Below are 22,952 nucleotides of genomic sequence, written 5' to 3'. Positions count from 1 at the left end.
TTTGAAAATGTAAAAATGCAGAATGTTTCCTGTGATGGGTAGGTTTAGGGATAAAAGTGTAAGGGGATAGAATATACAATTTGTACAGTATAAAAACCATTACGTCTATGGAGAGTCCTCACAAAGATAGTAAACCAGACGTGTGTGTGTGTGTGTGTGTGTGTGTGTGTGTGTGTGTGTGTGTGTGTGTGTGTGTGTGTGTGTGTGTGTGTGTGTGTGTGTGTGTGTGTGTGTGTGTGTGTGTGTGTGTGTGTGTGTGTGTGTGTGAGAGAGAGAGTGTGAGTGTGAGTGTGTGTGTGAGTGTGTGTGAGAGACATCCTTGTCTTTGTGGGGACATTTTTGGAGCCTGTGATGAAAACAGCATTTTAATAATCGAAAGAATATTTTCCACTAACCATTTGTGGAATGGAAAGGTCCATGGATGTTAAATGTTCTCCATGTAACCATAGATGCAAATAAAGAACCTTTATTTTTAAGCGTGAGGTTAACCATGTACTATAAAATGTGTTGCGTGGGGGAAAAACAAACAAACAAAAAGTGAATTCACTTTGTCAGCCTTGGAAGATTGCGTCAGCTTCGTCATGGAATACGTAGTGCTGTTTAATTAACTTATAATGAAGTATGAAAAGCCATATATCGTGAGTTTTTGTTTAACTATTGTGTTTTGGCGGCTGCTGTCCGTGGTGCTGAAATACCGCCTTTCCGTCTACAGCTATAGCTGGTCAACAATCTTTAGGAATTAGCGAATACTACTAAATAACTTCAACCAATGTTATACTAGTATAAAACAGCAGATGGCACAATAGGCATAAAAACGGGTGTGTGTGTTTGTTAACTGCTGATGTCATAGGTGTAAGAGCTACGTCACTAAAAAGAAATCGACGATCCCCGTGATGTTTTAATGAGTGAAATCTAATTTTACTTGATTATACATAGGCTAATTAGGCCTACACGAAAATGCGTATTCTAGACAGATCGTTCGGGAACTTTTGAATCACCAGCTGGTATTGATCTTTACAAGACTTTTGGACAAAATCAATTGGCCAGTCGCGTCATTCGATTGCCTTTCAGAGGCAGATGTCACGATGCGCCCACTTCAAGCAGATGGACAGTGGACACGACACTCATCGCTCGCAGAAAATCCCAACAAGATATGCATGAGAGCAAGCCTGGTCACACCCTCCCTTCAGGATCGAAAGCATTTTGACTTGAATTTACTATACAATTAACGGTTAGACATTCAGCTTGATTTTAACATCCAGCTCGATATTAAGCCACAGAAAAAGAAGACGGCACGCGATCACAAAAGCATATGGATGGACTTGTCTAGATAGATACTTGTCTAGATAGATAGATAGATAGATAGATAGATAGATAGATAGATAGATAGATAGATAGATAGATAGATAGATAGATACTTCTCTCCTGATAGTGCAGTGTTATATGAAACACGATATGAAGGGAAGTCTATGACACGTCCTCTGTGAGTAAGTGCAAATGATGAAATAACACCTGACAGTACAGTATGAAGCAGATGTGCAATTTGAGCGCGCGTGCCTCATCTCCTGACGATCTCAGTCACCTTTTTATATGATAAGGATGCAGCATTAGTCTCACTGTGTCACAGGCCATTCCAGCCGGGGACTGACACCCCCCATGATCAATACCATAAGCTACGTCGATCGTCTCATCCTCTCGTCCTCATTGGCTGAGCGCATCCAAAGGAAGGCCCACCTCAAGATCGTAGAGTAAAATTTCCTTCCACGATATTTCATCTACTACGCAATTGAAGCATAAGGACGAAGAAGGTGCTTTAAAAGGTACGTTTTCATTTTAATTTTCACGTCTACGAGGCTGAAACGCAGTTGTTCGTGTTAAAATGAACCGAGATCGTGTGAGAATACTAAAGGTGCGCTCGTGAGGACACAAAACCCCGTGCACATCGATGGAAACGAGTATTCGCGCGCTTGTATGAAAATTAAAACATTGCGTGTAGAATTTTGTATGCTACCTGATGATTAAACGGGCAATTTTTTTTGTTTTTCCCGTGTCGTGTCCAGCACTTCTTCTGTGTGAGGACATTGGAGAGGTGACACCATATTGCAAATGAGAAGTACAAGATCCATCTTCTTTTTGCGTTTAAAATGAAATATCCTGTCTGAAACACTGTCAGTAATGTGTCGGCACACATTTTTCTCCATTATAGCAGTGCATTCGGTCTGTAAAATGACTTAAATTGACTATATAAAGCAAAAATGCATGTGCCATTTTTATTTTACACAAGCACTAAAATATGTCTCCTGGAACCCATATGGATGTCCAGTGTAAAATACGCGCTTTAGGAGCTTTGAGTAAAAAAAAAAAAGAATGTGTTTGTGAACATCTCGATGACACCTCCTGCTGTTAAAGCTGAAAAATAACGTCAGCTGATGGTGTGAATGTTCTCATCTCATTGTGTGAGCATGTTTGGGCGTTTTATCTTCAGGGAAATTAGACTCCTTTTTGTTCGACTGACAGGCTGCTATTAACACACACACACTTGCTCTCAATGCCAAATTAACCCACATTTGTCATATACAGTGCAACACAAACCCTGTTTTTCCATTGTGCGCTGCCACATAACTTGCTTTCTTGGATGCAGAGGGGGCAAGATGGATGTTTTTATGAAGGGGCTTTCTAAAGCTAAAGAAGGTATGGCAGTGGCCGCAGAGAAAACCAAGGAAGGTGTTGCGGTGGCTGCAGAGAAGACCAAGGAAGGCGTGATGTTTGTGGGTAAGACATATAATGCTCTTTTTTTTAATGCATTCATATCACGAATCAAGCGTGAGCTTGGTGGGAGTGGGAGGGACCATGAAGCTCAGAGCCTGAGGGCCAGGAGGGGGTTGCTATCTGTTTCACTGCCTCTTCTCAGAGCATCACTATAGGTTCAGGCACGATTGTGTAATTTTGTGATTGGCTGGGATATTGGGTGGGGTTTTCCAGGCCTCTTACGTGTACCACATGCTATTAAAATTAATATTACTTTTTTTTTTCTTAAACAGCCATATAGAGCCACATTTCTTGTGTAATTTGTGGGCATTTTGAGCTTGTTCATGTCTCTGTTTAGTCTCTTAAAGGGACACTCCACCCATTTGCATTAAGCTTTCCATTGTTAGAAACCCAGTAATACTATTGAATGGTCCTGAAAAAATCTTTCATTGTCCCCTGAGACGAGAGAAATCCACTATTTACCTTTTTCACTTCCGCCTACAATGACGCAAAAATCGTCAATTTGCGTCATTGTAGGAGGAAGTGTAAGAATGGGGTATTTCTGTAAAGACTACAAGCACTAGTTCCCACCCTTTCAAACCCGCCCATAGGGGGTTGGACCTAATGCGCTAACAGAGCTATCACAGATCAGTGGGTGGGACTTCACTTGTAGATACTGAAAGCAATATCAGCCATCTTGTTTATAAGCTAAGCTAACAAGCGCTGTGGAGATAGGAAGTTACGACAATGACGGAAGAAACTAAACATGATATGGAAGAAACTAAACATGATATGGAAGTAGAGGATTTTGAAATTCTGCTGCTCGAATCCGCTGTTCGTGGCTATCTTTACGAGCCGCAATATAGTGAAGAGCAGCTGAGGCTGATGGAGGATCAGGAGGCGGCTGCCTGTCGCGGACGAGGAGCCCGGACTGGGTCGAGCTGGGCGGGCTGCTGGTGCCTGTGCTCTCGCTGTGCGCTACGGACACAGATAGAGTCCATCTGCTGCAAAGAATTTCAACGATAGCAATTTCTCCTGGACGAAATCTCTGAATCAGACGAGCACACGGATGTTTGTGTTGTGATGTGAACCATCCTAGTGTCGCAACGCATATGTTCTGACGGAACATGCAGGTATCATGCAATAATTCACCATATAGAAAGAAATACAAACGAGGAGTAATTCGCTAATGAGTTTGCCAATGTAACGGGGTTCGTTGTTGTGGGAAGAAGGAGGCGGGAACCGGCGCACATTTAAACATTTTAATAGTAAAATAAACAAATACAAAACAAAAGAATAAGCCAGCTGGCCACACACAACAGAAACACAACATAAAATCAGGCCTGTTCCTTTTGTGCTTCCGCTCCTCCGTGAGAGATATGAGACCGCTGCGTCTCACAGGTGTCATTCATTATCACTCGCGTCGTCCTGTCACGTCCCTCGCCCTCGTCCTGCTCGCCACAGCCAACTAACTAGACATTTTGTGTGAAATGAATTTAAAAACTCTTTTGGCAGCTAGCCTTGTAGACGGATTTCTAGTTTCGGATTTTCAAACAGAGAGTGATTTCTCTGTTTGCGCTGTTCTGGATTAGTGGGAGTGGCTTGCGGAGCTGTGCAACGTGGTGCATTGTGGGAGTTGTTGTCTTACATACAAATGCGCCCTAAAGTTATTTTCTGTCTTTTCTCGGTCAAGAGGGCACCAAATTCAAAATTTCTTTTACATTTCGACTACATATATAACCCACTTTCAATAAAGATTTATGTTGAAATGGGTGGAGTGACCCTTTAACACTAAAGACGTTTAGTTCTTAAAATTATTTAAAAAGAAAATGTTTTAATGAATGATGCTTAATATACTATATTAATGATTAAGACTACGTCTCAGAACATTTGTACATTTATTGTGAAAAGCACTCTACAAATAAATGTGGAATTTAATTGAAATATTTTAAATATTCTAATATTTTAAGAATATCTTAATACATTGGCAATATAAAAGCCAATTATTTCATTTTGTTCAAATATATTCTTTTTTTTTTTTTTTTTTTACGTAACACTTACGTTTCTCAAACAATATGAACGGGTTATGCATTAAAATATATAGCTGCCTTTATATTTGAGGAAGGTTGTCCATCGCAAGAGTATCATCATATTTGGGGTCCTTAGAATCAGAAATTTATAGGGGGAAATATGCTCTTTCCCTCATTACTTGATATTTATTTTTAACCAAAATCTTGCTGTTGAAAAAAAAAGTTATTTTCCAGTGTTTTAGAAGCAATTGTTAAGCCCCCAGCTAACTGAGGGTTTTCAGCAGGGGTCCGCAAAGGTCCTGCAGGAAACATATATATATATATATGTTTCCTGCAGGACCTTTGCGGACCCCTGCTGAAAACCCTCAGGGATTTTCTTTAAAAAATATGTTTAGAAAAGTATATTTATTTCAAAACATACAGTAGTAAATTAAGTCGTGATATGTCAAGCATTATTATAGACAATAATAATATAAAGTATTGTCAGGATAATCTATCTTTTTTTCTTACTCGGTTCAGTTTTCCAGTGCACATAGTTTGTGGTGTGACACTAGATCACTCATCTTTCCAATATTTCCCACAGGAGAATACTTATGTAAATATGATTTTAGTTCCCTAACAACAAATGCTATGACAGTCTTGTTTGCGAGGTTGTCATCACTCTCTATATTGCACATGGCCTGTTTAATCAACAATGGATTTTACATCTGGAAAATTAAAAGCTCTCAAAATACTGGACTGATATTGATTCTAGTATAACATGAACTGTAAACGGAGAAAATCAATTTTATGTAACCTGATCTTATAAGGTGATCTTTAATGTACACGCTAATTTGCAAGTGAAATAACACCGCGTGAGATGGTTGACTTCTGGAGCTGATCCAGCAGCTCTCTGATCTCCTATCGGGTTGGGAAAAAGCCGTACTGGCCACATGTCACACAATTCCATGAGCTCATAGCCCTCTATATGCACAGCGCTCGTGACAGAGAGCTCTCAGTATAAACACTGACAGGAGTGACAGTCCAAATTCTTATATAGAGTTGAAAGAAAGGAAATATATCTCTCCAAGCTTGTCTGAAATCATTCCAGCCTGCTCTTCTCGATTCCGTGTGCTTTGATCAGTAAGATGAGACGTTGCTGTAATTGGAGACTCAGAGGGCATTTGTGTTTAAGTGCACACGTTCATCCCCAGCACTCATTCACACTCCTCTTTTTTGATGTTGAGATGAATGAATAACAGAATCCCTTCACATAAAAAAAAAACCTCACATCTGTGCCACCAGTGTCCCAGGGAGAGACAATTAGGCCAGATATCTCAAGCCCATTTGCGGTTGCTTTGGGAGCACATAGCAGATCGTCCTGTACGGTTTCTTGCTGTCGTTTCCTTTGCGGTGAACACAAGCTTGCACGGTGACCTGGGATGCCATGCTTGAATGGCCTTATGGGAGTGTGTGTTAGCGCATGGAGGAGGGGTGATGGTTATCTGATAGGTTCTTGTTCCACCTTGGACAGCAGTTGCACACTCACACTCCTTCATGCACATGTGCCACCAACCCATCTGAGGAGAGATTGAAGAGGAAGTGGCCTCTGTTAATCGCACACTGGCTCGTTTTGTCCCACTACTATTAATTTCCTGTCCGTCTTTCATTTATTTCCCCTGTGGTTGCTCATCCTCATATCGAGCTGTATATTCTCTGATGTATACCAGTAGTATATTTACGGTTTATTTTTGCTCCCACACTGTTTGTTCTCCATACATGATTGTGTGGCTTGCTGGGAGGAGATGTGCCATTACTTTAAAAAACAAAACAATATTTGTGTTTTTAAAAGAATGTTCTGCTAAACAATAACAATATACTTTGTTTTATATGTTATATGTTTTATTTGCTGTTTGTGCAAATAGGAATGCAATATATATGTATATATATATATATATTAAAATAGTTTTTTAAATTTTTTAAATCTTTTATTAACACTTTTTTTATTGCATTCTATTTCCCTAAACAGCAAATAAAACATATAATATAAAACAAAGTATATATATATATATATATATACTTGTTATTACAAGTATATATATATATGTTATTACAATTTAAAATAATTATTTTCTTTATTATTATTTTAATACATTTTATTTCCTTCTGTAATGGCAAAACTACATCTAGCATCATTACTCCAGTCTTCAGTGTCACATGATCCTTCAAAAAGGCGCAAGAAACATTCCTTATTATCATTAATGTTGAAAACAGTTTCTGTTTAATATTTTTGTGGAAACTAATACAATAGAAAGTTCAAAAGAACAGCATTTATTTAAAAAATAAATATTTTGTAACAATGTAAAAATATTTACTGTATGTATATATATATATATATATATTACTGACTACAACTTTTGAATGATATACTGTATATATTCTGCATTCCAAACAAAAGAAAAAAAGAAAAGTTCAGTAAAATGATGTACTTTACAGACATTTCTGTCAGTGATAGATTAAACCTAATAAATCACTTTTAATCTGCCCTTTATATCTAAAAAGATACTTCACACTGCATTCACGAGCAAGTCTTTCCCCTTTTAAGAAGCGACTTTGTGTTATAATGACTCAAGTGCTGTAGATGAAACATATCAGCTTTAATGAGTCATGGTTGAATGACTCTAGTTTAAACATCTATTAGCTCAAAGTAATTTCTCTTCTTCTCTCACTTGTAAGAAACATACTCAAACCGCGACACAGAGTGCTATTTGCCATTACAGTATGTTGTAACTTCCTTCCTACCAAGTGCTCCTGAGCTGTATTACTCGTGCAGGCTGGTTCAGGTGACAGGTCTGAGATACAGGTTCTATTAGCTCTAATGATTTTTCAGTGAACCTTTAAATGAAGCTGCTCTGGGAGTTCCAGGCTTGTATTTCACATTGTCTTTCTACTTATTGCCTGTCTGTATCATGTACCTACTTTCAACCTTATCACAGTTCCTTCAGAGGGCTTATTTAATGTGTGTTTCTATATTGTAATGGGCTGGGTATAAGTGATTTTACAATATTTTTTTTCTGTGCTTGCAGGCAACAAGACCAAAGACAGCGTTGCAACAGGTAAGGTTATTCTGCAAACTGTTCTTTAGTCTTGTCTTGTAAATAATGGATACGTCTCATTTAATGTGTTCAAAGGGCATGGCTTACAGCCAGTAAGTGGAACCGAGACAAATAGCTCTGTGCCTAGGTGATATTTCAGAAGGTTATTGTCTAGGACAGATGGACAACTAGAAAAGTCACAGTGTTTTTCCGTCTGATTAACTGTGAGCACAAAGTCTCTAAACCACAATACCTGACACACATTTAAAATAATTAAATATCGCTTGAAGCCTGACGGTGCATATTGTATTATGTATGCATATAATGCACATAGTGCCTACTAATCAGCATGTTCTTGTAAGTCATTTTAAGCACAGTTATATTGTTATAATACTATAAAACACTTTATCAACTATCAATTTAATGAATTATTATTATCACATGAAATTAACTATTTTCCCGCCATTGACGGAATTTTCCGGCTTTCCGTATTTTCACTGTTATACAGTAGGGGGCGCTATTACACACTGAATCTCCTGCTTAAAACACAGACCAAAAAGAAGCAGAAACAAGCGATAGCATATGTAAGCAGATGCATTATGTAAAATAACGCAATTATCAACATTAAACAGCATATAAATCAAAACTGCCCAACGTTACCGAATGAAATGTCAACCCAGGACGAGCAATGGGACTGTGAAGCTTTGATGTTGATGGACTCCATCTACTCCATCTATGTTTTGATCATCGTTCTGTATCCGATCCAGACGTAGTTTTTGACAAAAATGCAAACACTTGTTTATGAAACTTGCCCACATTCAAATGTTGATAACAAAATCTAGAATAAAACAGGATTTTTGTTCATCCATAAAACATCCATAATAATATAATGCATTAAATTCATGAGTGTTTCTTTTTCAAAGACAGCAGTATATTCAATTATTTCACTGTCTTTAAAAAACATTGTTGTTTTAAATGCACAGTGAAAAAAATGATTTGCACAATTATTGTGTTAAAGATATATCTACCTGGTCTGATTATTTAAAGTGACTTTTGTTGGTATAATCCAATATAAGCAGGTTCAGTAAGTCATATTGGTAACACTTTACAATAAGGTTTTTTAGTTGTATAAATTAACATGAACTATTTATTAATCTTTGTTAATGTTAGTTCACAGTGCATTAACTAATGTTAACAAATACAACCTTTGATTTTAATAGTGTATTAGTAAAGTTGAAATTAATATTAAGAAATGCTGTAGAAGTATTGTTCATTATTAGTTCATGTTAACTAAGGTAGTTAACTAATAAACCTTATTGTAAAGTGTTACCGTCATATAAAATTGTATAGAATTTTATTTTATTGAATAAAATCCATTTATTTTCATATTAGCGCATAGCATTGACATAGTGTAGAACAGTTGCTTTGTTAAATAATTGACCAATTTTTTTTCTTGTCACCAAATAAATATTGAATCCCTGAGTGATGTGTTTGTGTTGGAAATGGGTTGTCTGTGTCTCATCTCCGGTTAGTGGCTGAGAAGACGAAGGAGCAGGGCTCTCAGCTGGGAGGAGCTGTGATGCGTGGAGCCGGAAACATCGCCGCCGCCACCGGCCTGGTGAAGAAGGATGAGTTCCCCAGTGACTTAAACGTATGTTCTTTATATCATTATTGATTATTCTTATCTATCATTTTATTTTCATTCTTTCAAAAATATCACTGTAAAAATGTTCAGTGGTTACCATAAGGAGCTCTTTCTACCTGATCAAACTCTAAAAAAGTATATTTTGTTGATGTAATGAAATGTAGTCAGTTTGACTGTCATAATACTTCTTTTTTTTTACTTGACTTGACATTTTAGGTTACCTGACAAAACATTTTTAACACTGATGATTTGTCACATTTCTGCAATACTATATTCCTGCAATCAGTGGTGGACGAAGAACACAAAATCAAGTTCTTAAAAAGTAAAAGTACAGATGCACTAAAATAAATTACTCCAGTAAAAGTATAAAGTACATTTTTTCCATTTTACTTGAGTTAAATTACAAAAGTACTTGATTTTTAATGAACTTAAGTATTAAAAGTAAAAGTACTGAGATGAATGTTTATTTATTTTGCCATTTGATATTCTCCATCGTACTGTGTTGTGTTTTTTGCTAGTTTCAGCCCGACGCAATTATCATTTTCACGTCCTGCGCCAAGTTGTTTAAATAGCAAATGCACTTGTGCCCATTTGTTCGCCCATGGGTGTGCTGGTCTGAAAATGAGGTGTGTTCAGGTGCATTGCTGGCGCGTTGCTATTTTGAAGCAACTGAAATAGACTGCGCGATTGACCAACTGAGACCTGGTCTAAAGTCAATATTTTTTTTGTTATTTAAAGACCACGTTAGTAATATGCGCCTATAGGCGGGTCCACTTTGTCCCGTAGATGGCCTGCGCGCGCGCTTTAACCTCGTGCACGAGCAGATCCGTTTCCTCGATTGAGAAGCGTTCAGTTTTTCCACTTGCAAATTCCGCCATGTAAATAACGAATCCGCCATGGCGCGAGCACAACTGGCTTTTAAAGGGAATGGGAGATGAGACTTATTGGTTTATTGCACGTTACGCCCAAAACACACACATTACTCATTAAGAGAATAGGGACAACCCTTTTAGACCATGCGCCGGGCGTGCAAACATTTTTCCCGTCGTTAAACTAGCAAAAGTGGATTCGGACACGCCATTAGTGCACTTTAGACCATGTGATTAGATCGTTAAAATAGGACCCTACGTGTTTAATTGTTTTAACCACAAATTATTGGTCAGGAAATTAGCTAAACTTAAGCAAATGCACTACTTAAAAAACACTGCTGTTTCAGAAAAACATCAAAGACAGAATTAAGTTTTTGGCAGAAAATGGGAAGTACAGAGCGGTGTCTTCGAACATCTGGAGAGAAATATGATAATAAAAGCATCTCTACCACACAGAAGCATGGAGGAAGAGTGTCATTGTGTGGGGAGCCTTTTAGCTGCTGGTATTGGTGAGATACTTCACTGTGAAAAGTCATTTAATGCTTTTGGAGTAGAGGAGAATATTGCAGAATAGCTTGCTTCACACAAATGAAAAGAGGAATGATCAGATATTATTTTTCAACAAGACAATGCTCCTGCTCAAACTGCAAAGACAACCAAGAGAGCAAGTCCATCAGGCTCATGTTTTGGCCTGGTCAGAGTCTAGACTTGAACCCTATAGTGAATATTTGGTCTCACATTAAACTCAAACAAACTGGGAGGCATTTTTCAACAACCCATGAACTGTTTGAAGCCATCAACATTACGTGGAACAACACAGACTCTTCCTGTAAAAAGCTGTCTGCAAGTTTGGCTATTCCATGCTAAGTTACATTATCTACAGCATTTGTGCAATTCTTGCTTATTTACTGACCAGTGATTTGTGATTAAAATGGTTAAGACCAGTAAAAGACCACTAATTATTGTGCCATTTTTGGCTTGGCCCATTTTTTTTATTTTTTTTTGGTCCAGGAGAGTACATGCAAAAAACTAGGGTCCTAGAAATGCGGTTCTGAAACTGCACCCTCCGGTTTTACAGGTATACCCTACTCCACTTCTGCTCAATTTTATTTGAATTCATAGGCTAGAAAATGTGTGAACGCTAATAGATGCACATGCACATCTTCTGTGTGTCCATCAGACATAGTTGTGTGTTATTCCATGAGAAATATATGCCACTAGAAAAAATAACACTGTATATCAGAGGGCTGTACACCCTACACACTCACCTACACATCATAACACATGACACATAATGGATCGCCGCTTATCCCACAGGGAATATTGTGTCTTACTTTGTCTTTCTGTTCTGCTGAGCCCCCTCTGCTCTCCCCTCCCCCTCGTCTCTCTCTCTCTCTCTCTCTCTCTCTCTCTCTCTCTCTCTCTCTCTCTCTCTCTCTCTCTCTCTCTCTCTCTCTCTCTCTCTCTCTCTCTCTCTCTCTCTCTCTCTCTCTCTCTCGACCTTGCCCAAGGTCACTTAGCACTTTGCATATTACTTAATAATGCACAATGGGAGGAGAAGTCGGACAATCTTCAAACTCAGGCAGATCTGTTTCCGTTTAAACAAACTGTTGATATCGGAGCTCGCTGGATTTTGAACAGTAGCGGTTGTAGCGACAAATGTGTGGTCTTCCTCGGATTTTCCCCACCCAGCTTAAAAATTAGTCTTGTCCTTTTTGGTGACTCAGTAATCTCTTAAATCACTTAGAGGCAAAAGCAGCATAAGAAGCTTGCAGCATATGTGCTTTCAGTGTTTACAGTTTCAGTGTGTGTGTGTGTGTGTGTGTGCATGAAGCCTGCTGGAGGCAAAGAAACAAACACAATGTCGCTGTCATTGATTTTAAGTGTTCTAGTGCTTTATTTATGCCATCATCCCGATTCATTTGGAGTACAGTTATTGTCATAAGAAAAGTGTTTGATGGCCGGTTTAAGTGTGTAGTTTAGCGGTTTTGAAACTTGCGAATGTGTGTGGGTGGTCAGTGCTAACTGTGTTACTGTACTGGACTGTGCCATTTGTGTGTGTGTGTGTGTGTGTGTGTGTGTGTATAGACTAGAATGATCTTGTACACAGACACACTCACAGTGCCATTTGTGCCACACACAAATAGCACAGTCCAGTCTGATTGTGGGTCGTTCTCAGGAAACAGTGTCACTTGTGTGTTTTAGTGTCCACATGTCTTACTACTGATTCAAAGAACTTTTCAACAAAAATTTAAATCTAATTTATAAATAAATTTGAAACATTTAAATGTATGCTTTTAATCTTATTATATGGCACTTTTCATGACCCCACATTTAATACCATTACATTTAATGAGTTGAATTTTTAAATGTAGTTTAAAAAGTTTTTACTGTCCGTTTACTTTGAGAAGTTATTGTACCGGTGACCTTTTTTGTCTCCCGCCTGTAAAACCGTTTCACAGCTGCATGTGGAATAATTGTTTATGGTTCACTGAACAAGCATGAGAAACATTGTTTAAACACATTCCAATAAATATCTGTTAAGCTTATTTGGATTTTACAAAATTATATTTAAAACACAGTATCCTGGGAAAGGGAGGTTTCTTTTTTTGCTGAGTTTTTTTTTATATATATTTTTTCATTCTTACGAGTGTGCTAGTATTGAAGGGATAAAACAAGTTTCCTAAAATATCCTAAAATGTTTTAGCACAAATAGCATTGTTTCTTGATTGACATGAAGTGTTTGACAGGCTGTGTTGTGATATTAGGACTGTAGATCGCTGGAATATGACCTAATTGACTGTGATAGCTCAGTTTAAAAATAAACCTTCCATTGACCCAGAACTGTTAAAAAAATCTTAACTACTTACTGTATGTAGGTAATGAGGGTCTCTCTTTCTCTCTGGCAAGACATAAAATGGAGTTTGATTAAACATGTATTAGGTACATATGAAGATGTAGCATGCATATTAAAGGACAGTGGCAGATACACCACTGATATAAATTGTACATACAGTAAACAGCACACGAGACAAGTGCTTATATTTAACCTCTTTTAAAAGAAATCGATCCTTTTCGATCCCTATATATATATATATATATATATATATACTGTATAAATGAGGAAAAACAATTATTTTCAACCCTCATTCTGACCCTCTGTCTGAAATGATCTGTTTTAAGAGTTGGCTTATTTAAGGCTTGTGCGTGGAGTATGTCAGAAACTGAACGCGCACCTGTATACTGTATCCAGTGTAGACAGCGTCAGTGATTATAATGGGTTCTATTTGCTTTTGACTGTACTGTACTTTATACTGTATCCAGTGGTGGCAAATGTCAGCCGTTAAGCGACTGAATGCCTGGGGACGGGGCCTATGGTGCGATGATGTCATGCTCTGTCATAAATCCCACAACATCCAATCAAGCCGTTTTTGGAGTTTGATTACATAAATGCTTTGTTTATAAAGAAGAGGACAGTTTAAACTTGCACAGTGTTTTAATGGTACAAAGACCAATTATATGTCAAAAGATCAGGGCAAATTGGATTTCTCATGTCATGACTCAGTAAATTTAATTGGTTTCACATGTGTATTCACAGCCTGAGTTTGGTCAGGAAGCCACCGAGGAGCCAATGGGAGAAGGTCTCATGGACCCTGAGGGACAGACATACGACGAGACTCAGCAGGTAAGAACACCAGCACTCACAGTAGCACACACATTTACCAGACACACAAATCACAAGTCAAATCTCAAATCACTTTCACAAATTGTTTTCTTTATGCTTGTATAGTTTTATAGGTATAGGTTAAATTTAATTGAATAAAATTCCAAAAGATACTGTAAAATGTATATTATTTATGAAATGTATTTATATATAATTATATATAAAATAGCATTAATTATATTAATGATTAAATGAAAAATAATATATTATATAATACATTTTAAGAAGTTAGTCTTGTCTCTTGTTAGTAAACAGTCTATTTCTTCTCACATGAATTATTTTAAATAAAATAATGAATAATTTCATGTACACTTTTTCTTTGTTAAAGGACCCATGTAAAAACAGTATTAATAATCACCCTTCTGTTTAACATTAATCAAATAAATAACACTAAAAAAACTATATGTATATATACACACACACACACATATACCATCCTTCACAGAATTATAATATGTAATTTAATCCCAGACATTTTTCTCAAACGGGTCTTCGGCGTCTTTCTGCTTCCTCCCCTTCTACTATCCCCCCTCCTTCTGTCACTGCCATGCTGAATGCCATGGGAGTGGCAGTGACATCAAAAGCCCTGTTGCATTGTGGGTAGCAAATGAGGCTCCCCCTGGCCTGTTGTGGAGATGGGCTCTTCTAGTAGATCCTCTCTCACACACAGGCAGCCAGGGCCATCAGAAAATGATAATGACATTTAAGATGTAGGGTATCTTCAGATGTCAGATCTTCAGACCTTAGTAATATAACATGATGTGTACTTACAGTAGATTCATTAAATAAACCAGATGCTTGTGATCTGAAAGCTGTAGCTGCCACCTGCTGGGGGAAGTAAGGCAATGCAACAGACCTTAAAGGGATAGTTTACCCAAAAAGGAAAATTCTGTCATCATTTACTCACCCTCAAGTTGTTCCAAACCTGTATGAATTTCTTTCTTCAGTTGAACACAATAGAGATATTCTGAAGAATGTCTGTAACCAGACAGTTGATGGTAGCCATTGACTTCCATAGTATTTTTTTTATTCCTACTATGGAGCCTATCAACTCCTTGGTTACTAACATTCTTCAAAATATCGTCTTCAACAGAAGAAAGAAACTCATACAGGTTTGGAACAACATTTTTGGGTGAACTATTCCTTTAAACAATCAATGCCCTTGGAAAAGCATCATGATGAGATGTAGTTAACCATCATATTCTGTTGAAATTTACTTTGTGTAGGATCCTAAAGTAAAAAAGACCCCCATGTGTAAAAAATAATAGTAATTAAAAAATAATTTCTTTGGGCTAATCAAAACCTACATGTTAGATATTAAAGAAAGTTGATTTTTAGTAATATTGTAATATATAGTAATATTGTTTCTGCTTGCATTCAATTTAACTACAGTGAAAAGTATATAGTAGAAAAATTCAAAAACAAATCAAACAAATGAGGTTGGTAGCACTTTACAGTAAGGTTCATTAAAACAAGTATTTTTGTAAGAAATATTCTACCATATGCGAGCTCCTTTCCTTGTTGAAATCAAGTTCCACCTGCCTTTTGACTATTTTTGCTATTCTTCTCATTTTTAAGAACTGTCATTTTTCTGTTTCTACTCACAGGACAACCAAGACTATGAGCCAGAGGCATAAACTACACATTCCAAGTCCAAGTCCAGCCAGCAGCACAAAAAGTTTCTATCAATAACAAGTACAAATCCTAAACACAATAAACCCTGTTGCAAAAAAGAGAAAAAAAAAAATACAAAAACTTAAATATATATTCCAGTTAATCCTGCCGAGAAATGTTCTTCCTATCAGATATATACTTTTATTATGATCTATTGTAAATGTCATGTTCTGACGGTAACGTGTTGGATGTAGCTCTACGCTGACTGCCGGAGGGCGCTCTGTCTCGTTTCCTTGACTCCCTCCCAATGAAACGAGACCTGCCCTCCCATTGTGACTCTTTGTACTTGTGTACCTGCATTTCTATACGCGTAATAGATGTTTCAGATCTTCCAATAGCATATTGGGGGTTCAAATATCTTCGGGTAAATATGATATTATATATAACTGTGTGCAATGCCTGTTTGTGGGATTCTACTTTTATTTTGTATTTAATATTGAAGCAAGTTATTTATTTAATGTTTCTGAAGTAAGAGTTTTATACGTTGTGACTTTATAGTTGCTTGTGATATCATTCCAGTGGATTATTTGTTCGAATTGGGCAATTTGTATCTGTGTGTATGTATGCGTTTGTGTACTGGAGATTTTAAAGTTAGTGTAAAGTGTCTTGAGATGTTTATGGATGTCAGGTCAATATGTGCTTTACAATGCTGGAAATGTCAATATTAAGGTTTCTGTGTCATTCAAGACAGAGAATCCTCTGTATATAAAGAAAACAAACAAAAGAAATCTTTCTCTTTCTTTCCCCGAAAGTAAGTCTATGTACACTCTTAAGGGTACGTTTACACGACAATGATGTGCTAAAAACAGAAATGTTTTCCTTTGTGTTTTTCATTTTTAAAACGATCTCCATTCACATGGATCCACAAAAACGATTAAAAACGTTGTATTCTGCTGCCAGGCCAGTAGTTAGCGATGTCGCTTTGTAAAGAAACACTACGTGCCTACAGACTGAACCCGTAAAAGGCATGACACCACTGTTTTCGTAAATTCAAGTTTTTGTAGTTTACATGGAGACGATAACGGTATCAGTTTCAAAAACGTACACTTTGAAACACGTTTTCAAAAGTTTGCGTTTTCAGGCTCCCAAAATAAACTGCCAGTACACCAAGTTTTCCGTTTTTAGTTAAAAACAGTATCTTGTATTAATATATAGTATATATATAGTATAGTACTAATAGTTTTAGAATTAATTATACTAAATCCATACAATTATTCCATTAGGGAACCCCTAAAGGTTCTATATATGAAGTGCCTGACATAACCCTTTAAGTTTCTATTTAAGAGTGAAAATATGCAACACTATTTTGATTTACAGCACCACAGCATTTTTGGACACTGAAGTCACACATAAAATTATAAGAATGTTAAAAGTACCTGTGATAATGATCTACTACCACTTTAGTTTGCTATTTTCTTATACAGCACAATGCAAAGGCACTTGTATATTTTAGGTGTGTCCATCTTTTGGCTTCCAGAATAATATTACATCCAGAGAGCCCTCTCCCCCCGTCCTCCCCACCGTCTCTTATCAACAGGAAGTCTGGCTGTGTCTCAGAACGTAGTGCTCTATACAGACATGCTGAGCCCAGCAGAATCAGTACGGTGCAATAGCTGAATAGCTGGCATACCTGCATAAGCCGGACCCCATTGATGGATTAGCACGTGTTATTACAAGAGAATGTGGTGCCCTCCGGAAGCAGAGGGTATTTAAGGGCCTGCTGGCAGCATCCCTCTTACGCCGAGCCGGTAGGACTGTGAGTGTATGTGCTCAGTATCATGGCTTCCTTTAAGAAGTCTCTGGAGGGGCTGAAGAACACAACACAGTCAGCCACTAAAGGCGTCACTGACAGTGCAGGTACTAATGGATGCACACTGATCATCCTCTCTGTCATTGATATACTGTATGTTTGGTAACGTTAATTTTTAGTTTAAGAAAGAACAGCTGTCTAATTTACTTCTTATGTGTTTTATTGTGCCACAGATAGATTTGAAAGAACTTTGACCATCAGGATGTCTTATTTAAACATTTCATTATTTAACTTTTTATTTGTTGATTAATAATTTGTTTAATAATTTGATTTTAACATGTTTTTACATTTTTTTTTACAAGATTTCATAAAACAGTGACAGGATTGCAGAATCCAAAAATTGTCTGTTTTTAAGATTTGCATATTTCAATTATATGACATATTTCCGTCAAATTAAATTAAGCAATTGAGTAAAATAATACTACTTGAGTAAATTGTGAATGTCAACTTATTTAACCCTACCAGTCTACTAATACTCTACTAACACTCTAATGAGAGTTAGTAGACACGACGGTGCAACGTTACTTGTAGTCAACAAAATGTGTTAAAGGGACCATAACAATAAAGTGAAACCAACATTTTTTATTTAATTTTATCATCATTATTATTTTATTTTATTTATTGTTGTCCATTTCACCATGCGTTAATGTATTTTTTAGATACTGCTTTTTGAGAGAGCTTTTCCCCATTGCGCATGAAAAACATCCAGCATATTTGATATGTTATTTCAGTTCAGGCATCGCAGGATGTCGTGCACCAGGTGGCAGAGTCCGCCAAAGAAACCACCAGTATAGGTAAGAGAAAGCTGCCAGCTCACTAGTCTGCTATACATCTGTACAGAGATAAAAATGCACTTAAGTGGATGTGCTTGATATTACAGCTTGTGTACAGTCAGTGTATGCAAATCATCTACAATCGTATTGTACTGCACACAGAATATTCTGTGCATAATTTTGTCCTGCCATTGCCATAATGTCTTCAATCTAAAATTGTATTGTATTGTTTTGCTTATCTCTATTAATTTATTTGTATGTTGGACCATAAAGAATATGTAAATGCGTCCCTAACGGATCTCTCTCTGTGCGCGTGCGTGTGTGTGTGTGTGTGTGTGTGTGTACAAACAGCTGCTGAGGAGGCGTCCAGACAAACACAGTCTGCTATAGGCACCGCTGCAGGGAAAGCATCAGACACCATTAAGGAGTTTGGACAAAAAATGAGTTCTAAATAAATGCTGCACTGCCCAACCAATTGGACATTCCTTCTATAGATTCAACTTGAAACTTTGTGAATTAAATTGTAAATAATTAGCAACTTTGCAAATGTACTGGCTTGATTTCATCTGCAGTTCCAATGCGGACTATGCCTAAAGATTTCATTTGAGTTTAGTTGTTGATCCTCATATTTCCTGTTCAAAGATGCATAATGCTTTCAAAATACACGATACATTCCGTTCAACTGCTGCATTGTCTCTTTATATCCATCCTACGTGCATTTCTATTCTAGTGTAATACGAAGTGAGGATATAGAGTATGCAAGAACACGTTCACTTTTTTAGTAAAACCTTCTATTATTTTTCTCAGCTCCCACGTCACTGGAGGGATCAGAGGAGGGGGTGGTGAACTGTTGCTATGGCAACATAACACAGATACACAGTGAAAGAACTTTCATTCAAAAGTGCCTCAGGGCATTTCCTGATATTCAGTATTCCTGTGGATGTCAAGACTAGAGATGATGTTTTTGATTACGAACAATAACCCCTTAAATAACGTGCAGCGTGTTGGCTGCTATACTCACCTACATACGCATCCTGTTTCAAATGTGTTGCACAGCTTAAAATCAGTCTTTATCAGTTCAGTGAAACTGCAATAAAGCATTGCAATGGAGATGCTTTTTAAAAACTCATTTAGTTGAAAAGAAACATCTTCATGTATTAGATGAACTTGTTGGGCTGCGTTTACACTGCAAGTCTTAATGCACAGGTCTAATGTTTTGATCCGATTTTTGGTCCACCCTGTTTACATTCACTTTAGACTAGGGGTGTAAATCAGACAGTTCATCACGATACGATATGATATCGATTCTCTCAGCCAGCGATACGATGCCGATATCAATATAGCCCTGAATCAAATCAAATGAGGTATCGCGATACCTCAGAAAAATTCTGCTATACGATTTGATTTGATTCAGGGCTATATTGATTGATTTATCGATATTTAGATCGGCATATTATGTGCCAGGTTTACACAACCAGTTACATTTTTATCAACTTACAAATGTAACCAAAATATATAACATTAACTTTTTATTAAACTCTTTGCAAATGGGCTCTATGCACGGCGGTATTTCCGGTGAAGGTCTAAGGATGCTGGATTACTTCCGCCGATCGTAGAGTCCAATGCTATACCGAGAATTTATATTGGTTTTTATACTCTATTGCTATACTAAAGAAACGTTAGTCACAAAAACAGACAAAACAGACACTCCTCATTTTGTTTATGCTTCTGTGTTTATTATATTAAATAAACATAACTATATATAAAATTACATCTAAACGTATTAAAGTTTCGTTTCAAAGACGAGAGGACAGTAAATTTTGAAGACTCTGCCATAATACCGTTTTCCTCGGTTTTCCTCCGCTTTAAATCTCCCCAACCGGAAACGCACGAGCATCCTTGCGTCAAACACGGAAGTTATGCGTGCATATAGCCCATTGCAACCAAGGGGGTAATCCATCGACCGGAAGTTGAAGCCGGCCGGGTGCCGCCATGTTGTAGCAGAACTTCACTTGCGTTAGCATTTCCATTGACTCCCATTCATTTTTGCGTCACTTTGACAGTGAATAACTTTACATCTGAGGCGTTTAAAGACTCCATTTGTCCATTATTTATTTCTAAAGAAACACGACAATGTATAAAGGGCTCCATTACCTTCTATGTTACACTATGGCCCCGTAGAAACAGATTTAGTAAAAATAGGCTAACGATTGCGTCATAACCACTCGACTCTCTGTCGCGCTGTACAGAAATTACCGTACAGACAGGAGGAGAAGCTCGCAGGCAATCGGGGGGACGTCCCGTCAAGGGAGAAGCCCATAGATAATGAGTCCATAAAAGCAACGGAATTCTTACTCCTGCTCACTCACGCCAAAGAACTCTTTGCTCAAGTTCCCCGTCTCTGCAAGATTAACGTTGGCAGTTTTCACGCACAGCTACTAGAAGATTAACGTCTGTCAGACAGGTTGCTCACGTCATCAAGCTTAGTTTGAGTCGGTCTGAGTCTGCGCGTCAGGAACGGAAGTTCTCAAAAATCGCTAAAAGTGGGCTTCAACTGTCTCAACTGAGTTCCAATGAGATCGCTCTGTCCATTTCTTTTACTGTCTATGATTGCAACTCGTACAGCGCTGCCCACAAGGCTATACGCTGATTTCACGCAGCTGCCATTTTGAAATCGCTCCGGTGTGAAGAAAACCGGAAGTGTCACCTTTAATAGGAGAGTCGCGAATGCGATGGCATATTGTTGTGTTTAATGTAGAAATTAGTTATTCTAAAAATGTACATACATTTCTTTCATATTTTAGACTATATACAGTGAAATTCATTTATAAATAAAATAATTATTTTATATATAATTCAGAACGTAAAAAAAGAAGCAGGAACGAACTATATACATATCCTATATTGGATATTAACATCCAATAGTGTAAATCGCGGCAGCAGCTTCAGGTTGGTAGTCCAAGGCACTGTTGTCTATCTGTACTTCCGGGGTTCTTCCCACCGGAGCCTCGCTTTCGATTTCAAAATGGCGGCTGCGTGAAATCAGCGTATTGCTCCTACATAAGCACTTATTTTTATCAGTTCTTTTGTCTTTGGGCCATTATATTTCTCACAGATTTCTGCTCGTTCTAAATCAGACACAGATAAAGCAGCACAGTAAAGATATAGGCCTATTCATGATCTTTTATATAACACATTTAGTATAATAGAGTAGGCTATAAACACATTTATGTATGCATTAATGTGCAGCGTCTCTCTACTAATAGTGAAGCTGTGGGTTTTAGCTACTAAGAAAAATATGCTAGAACTTTTCAGTTTTTAAGCAATGTTGACAATACATTTCTGTGCTACTGAATGTTTCTGTGTGCGCACGATCTTCATGTGATGTGTGAGCTACTGTCTGTACATGTTACAATGCAGCAACACATTAGTTTATATCGGCGATCAACTTGAATGTACAATAAGCTGTTTAAAATGTGCATTCGCACGATCAATTTTGAGCATCCAGATAGTATAATCAAACATATCTTGTGGAGCGCTCTCGAAGTATGCATTTATTTGTCATTTTAACTGTCGGAAACGGAGCGTAAAAGTGGACTACAAAGATTTCTTATCATGTTGCGTCCTCCATGATCAGTGGCTAGTCGACATCCAGCTTAAAGTCGACTAGTCTGTGCAACTCCTAATATGTATCTGATTTAAAACACATTTGGAAGTGGCTCAAAATTGATGCGAAAAATCGCCTCTTGTGCGGATTTTTGTGTTCACATGCATGCAACAGGCACTTTATGTGAAACCTGCCAGCCACTGAGCCCATATGGTGTAGAACAGACTTGGTACGATTTCATGCAGCTGCAAGAAAGAATAATCTATAGATTCTTTTTGGTTTATATTTTCAGTTCAGTTCCTTTAAAACACAAATATAACACAGAATATTTTGCATTTATGGCATGAAAAGTCAAGAAAAATCACTTATCAATGCCAGATTGTGTAGGTGTCAAGCTACATGGAAACACATTTCCAGAACGGTTTATTAATGGAAATTCCCTGAAGATGTAAGCAGACAAGATGTACCCATTAGTGTTCATATCTGTGGTAGACGCAAATGTCAAACAGTTTCATCCTGAGGAAAGGTTTCTCACCGCGACTTAATTTACAGTTGATATCCACAACTTGTGGCATAATCTCCACCTCCACACTCCCCATCATCTTTACATCCCTATCCACCTCCTCCTCCTCCTCCTCATCATTTGCCTGCATCCTCTTGTTATCAAAATATGGCATGTGTTTTCTGAAACCCCCCCCCACCATGAGCACAGTCACCCCCCCCCCCCCCCCCCCCCCCCCCTTTACATGGCTGGTTGCTAGGCAACAAATATTCTGCGGGAGCGTGCGATTGGCAAAAGCCCTCGATTTCTATGGTGAGAACATAGGCGATAGAATAGAGCTCTCCAGAACACAATCCACGGCATGGTGAGGTGCAATGTATGCAACCACATGCATAAATCCAAAAAACCTGGGAAAAGCCATTTTATAGTACCATTCAGCCTTAAACTTGCATGCTGTTCAATAAAATTCAGAAAGAATATTAATTTGAAGATAATC

The 22,952-nt window shown here is 37.6% G+C and overlaps 1 protein-coding gene across 1 annotated transcript; it reads left to right on the top strand.

Annotated features, from left to right (window-relative positions):
* Positions 1 to 1,671: 1,671 nt before the first annotated feature.
* sncb (synuclein, beta) lies at positions 1,672 to 16,515 on the top strand. The gene is made up of 6 exons (XM_056262397.1): positions 1,672 to 1,820; positions 2,642 to 2,772; positions 7,844 to 7,873; positions 9,385 to 9,503; positions 13,965 to 14,051; positions 15,698 to 16,515. The coding sequence occupies exons 2-6, from the start codon at positions 2,652 to 2,654 to the stop codon at positions 15,725 to 15,727; spliced, it is 387 nt and encodes a 128-aa protein (XP_056118372.1). The 5' UTR covers positions 1,672 to 1,820; positions 2,642 to 2,651; the 3' UTR covers positions 15,728 to 16,515.
* Positions 16,516 to 22,952: the final 6,437 nt, after the last annotated feature.

This window comes from Rhinichthys klamathensis, unplaced genomic scaffold (assembly GCF_029890125.1).
Source record: "Rhinichthys klamathensis goyatoka isolate OS25496 unplaced genomic scaffold, OSU_Roscu_1.1 h1tg000192l_1, whole genome shotgun sequence".
Taxonomy (NCBI): domain Eukaryota; kingdom Metazoa; phylum Chordata; class Actinopteri; order Cypriniformes; family Leuciscidae; genus Rhinichthys; species Rhinichthys klamathensis.
Note: the sequence above shows the minus strand (reverse complement) of the source record. Positions and strands in the feature narration are given on the sequence as shown.

What these genes read in the sequence shown, in the direction of transcription:
- sncb (XM_056262397.1), top strand. Translation starts at nt 2,652, where the DNA reads ATGGATGTTTTTATGAAGGGGCTTTCTAAAGCTAAAGAAGGTATGGCA. An exon ending in CAAAGACAGCGTTGCAACAG is followed by an intron (nt 7,874 to 9,384) that starts GTAAGGTTATTC and finishes ATCTCCGGTTAG; the next exon opens with TGGCTGAGAAGACGAAGGAG. An exon ending in AGTTCCCCAGTGACTTAAAC is followed by an intron (nt 9,504 to 13,964) that starts GTATGTTCTTTA and finishes GTGTATTCACAG; the next exon opens with CCTGAGTTTGGTCAGGAAGC.